This window comes from Etheostoma cragini, chromosome 16 (assembly GCF_013103735.1).
Source record: "Etheostoma cragini isolate CJK2018 chromosome 16, CSU_Ecrag_1.0, whole genome shotgun sequence".
NCBI classification, from domain to species: Eukaryota; Metazoa; Chordata; class Actinopteri; order Perciformes; family Percidae; genus Etheostoma; species Etheostoma cragini.
The window spans coordinates 23,228,550-23,235,599 of NC_048422.1; the positions used below are offsets into that span (position 1 = coordinate 23,228,550).

At 43.0% G+C, this 7,050-nt stretch overlaps 1 protein-coding gene across 7 annotated transcripts in view; it reads left to right on the forward strand.

The window, feature by feature from the left end:
• rasgrf2a (Ras protein-specific guanine nucleotide-releasing factor 2a) overlaps positions 1-7,050 on the forward strand; it is a 36,694-nt gene that overhangs the window by 12,645 nt on the left and 16,999 nt on the right. For all 7 annotated transcript variants that reach the window (XM_034896064.1, XM_034896066.1, XM_034896065.1 and 4 more), the window contains exons 3-12: positions 639-786; positions 1,896-1,985; positions 2,060-2,313; positions 2,736-2,815; positions 4,056-4,249; positions 4,721-4,830; positions 4,909-5,027; positions 5,106-5,269; positions 6,259-6,325; positions 6,408-6,544. In XM_034896064.1, coding sequence (XP_034751955.1) covers positions 639-786; positions 1,896-1,985; positions 2,060-2,313; positions 2,736-2,815; positions 4,056-4,249; positions 4,721-4,830; positions 4,909-5,027; positions 5,106-5,269; positions 6,259-6,325; positions 6,408-6,544 — 1,363 coding nt within the window. The remainder of the gene's footprint in view (positions 1-638; positions 787-1,895; positions 1,986-2,059; positions 2,314-2,735; positions 2,816-4,055; positions 4,250-4,720; positions 4,831-4,908; positions 5,028-5,105; positions 5,270-6,258; positions 6,326-6,407; positions 6,545-7,050) is intronic.

The window sequence follows — 7,050 nt, forward strand, 5'->3', positions numbered from 1 at the left end:
CTCTCTCTCTCTCTCTCTCTCTCTCTCTCTCTCTCTCTCTCTCTTTGTCTGTCTTTCTCTTAACATTCAGTAGAAGATATGAAGCCTTTGTTGGTTCCTGCTGATAAGTTACTGTATAAACACGTTATATCAGGATGTTTCTCGTTGACAGAAGGGGAGAGAGGTACTTAGTACATTACTAATACACCATACATTGGTCGCTTGACAGGATGTGAAAGGAGAATTCTTTTACGTTAATCTTGATTATCAGTAGTAAGAAAATCAGTGCAGGCTACACGGAGTAGCTGCAGCTACAACAACAACGTCTGAGTTGAAAACACATCTTGTTGTCAAGTTAGGGCCCTGTTAATGCTGCACAGGCATTTTAATTGCATTTTATGTCTGTTAAGAAGCACAAAGACACACTAATACTTGCCCGGGTAATTGCCGTTTTATCTCAGTGTCTGAGCTACAACACTCTTGCAAAAGGGTTTTTAAGTTTTTTTTTTCCTGGTTAAATACTGAAAAGGTAAAATAAAAAAAATAAGTAAAGTAGCAGAATACGAAAATATTACAGTACAGGTGCAGTTTGTGGACCTGTATATTTTGTGTCGGATGAATCTCCTCACCCACTTGTCCCTTTCCCATGCTCCCTCTAGTTACTCTGACATTATCATCGAGCGTGAGATCCTGATGCAGAAGTACATCCACCTGGTCCAGGTCATGGAGACGGAGAAGATTGCAGCCAATCAGCTCCGCACCCAGCTGGAGGACCAGGACACGGAGATCGAGAGGCTCAAAGCTGAGGTTTGCACGAGTGCTTCCACATCAACACATGTGCTGTACGTGCATGTTGTTAAAAGGCACTCGGATCCAAATCAAAGAATGCAAAAGCATCTGGCATGAGAGGAAAACACTTGTTTAGAGCATAGACTGTTAAAGTAATGGACGGAGTTTGAAGTTCAAACCGGGTACGACTATTTTTGTGTTGTGTGATTTAAGTTTATTCTATTCTTATTTATTTTTAAAGATTTTTTTTCAGTGGACTTTTCTCTTTATTCGATAGTGACAGTGGATAGACAGGAAAGGTGGGCGAGAAATGGGCCGGACTCTGGGGCAAGGTGGTGGTGGGGGGTGTGGCCTTAACTGCCCCTTTGCTTGTTTGAAAGCCATGATGTTTTCTCTCTCTCTCTCTCTCTCTCTCTCTCTCTCTCATTTGGGCCAAATTCTGTGGGCGGGCAAGGCAGAGAAAGGGTAGGTAATCTTTACCCTCATGACCTCATATTGCCTTTTCTAGCCACTTGGGGACCAAAGGCAGGCTGGGGTAATTCACATTAATGTAAAAAAAAAAAAACTCATAGTGAAATTTTCATGCCATGGGACCTTTAAGTTAACAGCTATAGATGCATGGATGGATGGATGGATGGATGGATGGATGGATAGATGGGTAATCCACAGTGTTAGCATGGCTTGCATCGCTAAGCCTCTGTCCTGATTGACCGGTTCTATAACATCACTTTATCTTCTGTTTTAAAAGAAATGGGACCATCATTTACAAAATGAACATCATGCTGCAATTGAGGCCATTAACTAATTCTGAAAATGTTTACTGAGGTCATAAATCAAGTGAGAAATAGGGTCATTTTTTCCTCATTTGGGTTCACTTTTCAAACTTTAAAGCTTCGTCCATTATTTTTAGTCTATGCACAGAACTGGGTACGGCTGCCATTCATATCCATACAGAAAATGAAATCTCACCCCTACTGAAATCTCAGCCCAGCAGGGGTCCAGGGACTTCAAGACCATCGCTTCCTCATCATGCAACAGCACATCTGTTGTTTTAAGCCTCCGAAGGGGTTTCATGAATATTTCAACCTCTGTGCGTGTATACTCACATGGAGACTGTTGTTTGCCAGATTGTTGTGTTGAACAAAACCAAAGCGAGGATGCAGCCGTACCACAGCAACCAAGAGGAGGAGGACCCAGATATCAAAAAGATCAAAAAGGTAAATAGTTGGTTACACAAAATTATGTTGCCGGGGGACCAAAGAGAGACACCTGGTGTGCTTTGGCTGTGCAGGTGCAAAGCTTCATGCGCGGCTGGCTGTGCCGGAGGAAGTGGAAGATCATCGTCCAGGACTACATCAGTTCGCCTCACGCCGAGAGCATGCGGAAGAGGAACCAGATCGTCTTCAACATGGTGGAAGCGGAGACGGAATACGTCCACCAGCTGTCCATCCTGGTCAACTGTTTCCTGCGCCCGCTGCGCATGGCCGCCAGCTCCAAGAAACCTCCCATCAGCCACGACGACGTCAGCACCATCTTCCTCAACAGGTACAGGCCTGAAACGAACGATTATTTCAATTTTATTATCTATATATTATTAGCCCGAGATGACGTGTTTGGTCCACAACTCAAAGATGTTCAGTTCAGTTTTAAACTCAATATCAACTAACCAGTTCTCAAAATAGTTGGTTTGCAATTTAATAGTAGACAATTAATCAATTAAGCTTTGCAGCTTTAAACAGGTATCTTTATATTTTTGTAAGAGTAAATGGTCTCTCTCTCTCTCTCTCTCTCTTTCTCTCTCTCCGTGCACGCACACACACAATCTGGTTCTGTTGGTTGATTACCGCAGATATGTGCTTATTAGCTCTCATAACGAGCCGGGTGGGTAGCGCACCGCCATGAGTCCATGAGGCTAATGTTTGATTACTCAACATTGTCATTGTGATATTTTGTGATTCTCCTTCTAGTGAGACCATCATGTTTCTGCACGAGATCTTCCATCAGGGTCTTAACGCTCGGATCGCCAACTGGCCCACGCTGGTTCTGGGTGAGTTCTGCACAGCTCAGTCATGGGTCTTTATAGAGGTCCCTAACTCCCTGTCTCCATTTCAGTAATCAAAAATAAAGAACATCTAAAACACACATCGCATGTTTATAACACGTGGACACCGTTTCACGTGTGAAACATGCACACAATATACACATATATAATTCATTGATTTAGTTGTTTTTTTTTAGACACTAAGACAATACTATTTAACAGGCATCTTCTGGTCTCACATGTGCAACTCATGTTGAGAAATGCATTAATAACAAAAAAACATCTACAAATCATCTTGGTAATGAGCTTTTTGTCTCGTTTCCTGGGTTTTTCGAGATAACTGGCTGATTTATGTGTTTCCCATGTGAACAGCCGTCTCTAACCCTGTGTACTACTTTCCAACAACTTTATTTGTAGTGCTTTTATCAGTCGACCAATTCTCTAACGCATTTTCTAAACTTTCTCTAACGCAGTGGTTCTCACACTTTAATTTAAACAACTGTACTACCACGTTAATTAAAAGACGACATCTGTTAAAAAGTCGACCTTTTCTATTGAATTCCTTTGCAAGGCAACAGTCTGTGCCCTTATATTTTTAACTTGCGAAAATCCCCTGCTCTACTCAAAGTACAATTAGGGGTTCCCCACCACAATTTGAGACACACTGATTTACTGTAAATCTCCACACAATAATACATTATTCATATAATTTGAAAAATTACCTTTTTTTCATTCTGACACACTTTCAAATACCCTTCAGACACTTTATCTCCTCATACATTTTTCTTAGTTTTACAAAAGAAGTTGGCTATTAATAAAAACAAGAGTACACAAAAAGCATACATCTATATATCTATTACAGATTTTACTACTAGTAACAATTACAGTCTTGGCTAAATAAAGAAACAAATAAAAACAAAACAGTTTTCAATTGAAATAAATCATTATAAACCGAGTCTGAAAACATTTATTTTGTAGAAAATGCTTCTTTTTTTCATCCTTGTGTGTGTGTGTGTGTGTGTGTGTGTGTGTGTGTGTGTGTGTGTGTGTGTGTGTGTGTGTGTGTGTGTGTGTGTGTGTGTGTGTGTGTGTGTGTGTGTGTGTGTGTGTGTGTGTGTGTGTGTGTGTGTGTGTGTGTGTGTGTGTGTGTGTGTGTGTGTGTGTGTGTGTGTGTGTGTGTGTGTGTGTGTGTGTGTGTGTGTGTGTGTGTGTGTGTGTGTGTGTGTGTGTTCTTTCTCCCCCCTAGCGGACCTGTTTGACATCCTGCTGCCGATGCTGAACATCTACCAGGAGTTTGTGCGGAACCACCAGTACAGCCTGCAGGTCCTGGCCAACTGCAAGCAGAACCGAGACTTCGACAAGCTGCTGAAACAGTACGAGTCCAACGCTGCCTGTGAGGGACGCATGCTGGAGACGTTCCTCACGTACCCCATGTTCCAGGTAGTACACGCCACATAGTACATTCACTCAAGAACTGTACTTAGGTACAAATTACTATAGTTTACTTGCGTATCTCCATTGTCTTGCGTCTTTCTACTTGTACTCCTCTACATCTCAGAGGTATATAGGATACTTTGTACTCCACTACTTTAGTTACTTTTCAGAGGACAGTGTTTCCTTCCCTTCTTGTCCAGTGAAACCACGCCTCTCCAGATGTGTTATATTATATTGAATGTTTGTAATAAACTGAAGGATGAAGTCTTTTATGTGTTAAGAAAACTCTCCTCCTACATAAAGCTGAAGGTACTCGAACTTTCAGCTCTATGTACTTGAGGTACATTGTACTGACACATACTTTCCCTTAAAGCTTTGAATGCAGGGCTTTTTCTGCTGTAGTTGTGTATTTAAGTTTGTGTATTAGTACATTTACTTCAGCAAAGGGTCTGAAAACTTTCATTTTTGTTATTTCAGATTCCACGATACATCATCACTCTTCACGAGCTGCTGGCCCACACGCCCCATGAGCACGTCGAGCGCAAGAGTATGGAGTTTGCCAAATCCAAACTGGAGGAGCTCTCCAAGTGAGTTTCACGCACAATTCACTGATATACATGCATACTGTGAAAGATGATGTTGATGGAGATTGTTGGTGTTGTCAGGATGATGCACGATGAAGTGAGCGACACCGAGAACATCAGGAAGAATCTGGCCATCGAGCGGATGATCGTCGAGGGCTGTGACATCCTGTTGGACACGAGTCAGACCTTCGTCAGACAAGGTGAGCCTCCTCTACGACATCTGCTACCACTTCCTGTTCATCCCATGGCCTGTGACTCACTCCTGACCCCGTGAACAGGCTCTCTCATCCAGCTGCCGTCCAGCAGCGAGCGGGGCATGCTCAGTAAAGTCCGCCTGGGCTCGCTCACACTGAGGAAGGAAGGAGAGCGGCAGTGTTTCCTGTTCACCAAGCACTTCCTCATCTGTACACGCACGTCTGGAGGAAAGCTTCACCTGCTGAAGGTCAGCCTCACCTGTCCACAGATATACTTAACAAATCAATAGAGAAATCACTTGGAAATCACTTTTTTTCTACTTTTAAAGGAGACCTGTTGTGCTTTTCCGTATTTTCTGTCCTAGCTCTAATGTTACAATGTTGGATTTACAAGTTCCAAAAAATTTCCTGTGAGACAAAACCGTAGATTTCACAGGCTCCGGTTTTAACAGTGTTTTCTACTCTGTCTCGGAGCGACATCGTACCGAGCTGGTTTTCAATGTATTGTCCTCTGCTCCACGTTACTTCTGTGTTGACATTGCATGTAGCAGGTTATGTCCTGCATGCCACATAGCTGCATGCTGAGTCAGGGAAAGGTGTAATTTTGGTTGCAGATGTTTTTGATTTCTCCCCAGTTTTGGATCATATTCCAGCTCGAACATATCTGGTTGTGCAACATTTTTGGTTTAGAAGCCTTTTAATTGGGGATAAAGTGCTGCTATATAGTATTTAGTCAGTCTCAGGATGCAATGAACTTTACACTATACAGAGGCAGAATGGACCTTTCTTCACAGCAGACATTTTGACTTGTCATAGTAGGAAAAGCACAGCTGAAACTGATCACCTTAACAATGATTCCCTCGAGTGTCCCAGTGAGCTATTTAAGTCATTCAGCATGCACAATACCAGAGCCTCTCCTAAGTGGAATGCACCCATCATTAATGGTTTTAAATACAACTGTGCTTTTTTTTTTTACTATGACATGTCAGCATGTGTGTCGGAGATCAGGAAACGCTGTCTAGTCAGAGCTGACTGAGATTTTTTGGCAGTGGGACTTAAAGAGACAGGCACTGGAACGAATATCTCCGACAAAATATTAATCCAGGTATATTCAGACAGACAGTATGAGAAGCTGAAAACGATGTATAACGGGTCTCCTTTAAAACAAGTGAAACAACTTCCCCGTGAGGTAGAATTTGGATCAAATTGTTGAATTTGCTCTCTTTCGCGTCAACAGCAAGGAGGCACGTTGTCCCTGATAGAATGCACTCTCATCGAAGAACTAGATGCCAATGATGAAGACTGTGAGTACTTGTTCTACTAAATGTTTCCTTGTTTCTCAACATTTTCCCTTTAACTAAGTCGTAGACGTTTTTACACCTTCAGACAACGCAGCAGGTCAAGGCTTCAACCACCTGGAGTTTAAGATCGTGGTGGAGCCTCCTGATGGTCAGCCTTTCTCCGTCGTCCTCTTGGCTCCTTCTCGCCAAGAAAAGGCCGCCTGGACCAGCGACATCAGCCAGGTCCGCCGACTCTCTCCCTAGACATTCACACCGTGAAGCCACCGACTTGAGCAACTAAAGTTACCGGAAGTCATTTTCAATGGAAGCTTCTCCCAACTGCAAGGAGGCAAATCTGTCGGCGTCTGGTTTTGAGCGTCAATTTAGAAAGTTGAAATGTTTTAACTTCATGGTAATTAGCTTTGACGCGGTTCAGCGGCTAACGCCAGCCGCCAATCGGAATATAGGCGTCCTTCACGCTGGCTGATCCCGGAGAAACATACAATGGGAACTTTGGTTCCTACCAAAACATTCATTCTGAGGACAAGCTCATAATCGCCGTTGCTACGTTACCTATCGTTTATAATATAACGTTGTTTGTACATACAGACCAAATAGCGTTAGCTGCCGGTCACATGGTCTCTAACGGTCCCTCACAGTGAATCCTGCACGGGTCACTAGGTTAGTCTGGGTCACTAGGTTAGTCTGGGTCACTAGGTTAGTCTGGGTCACTAGGGGTCACTAGGTTA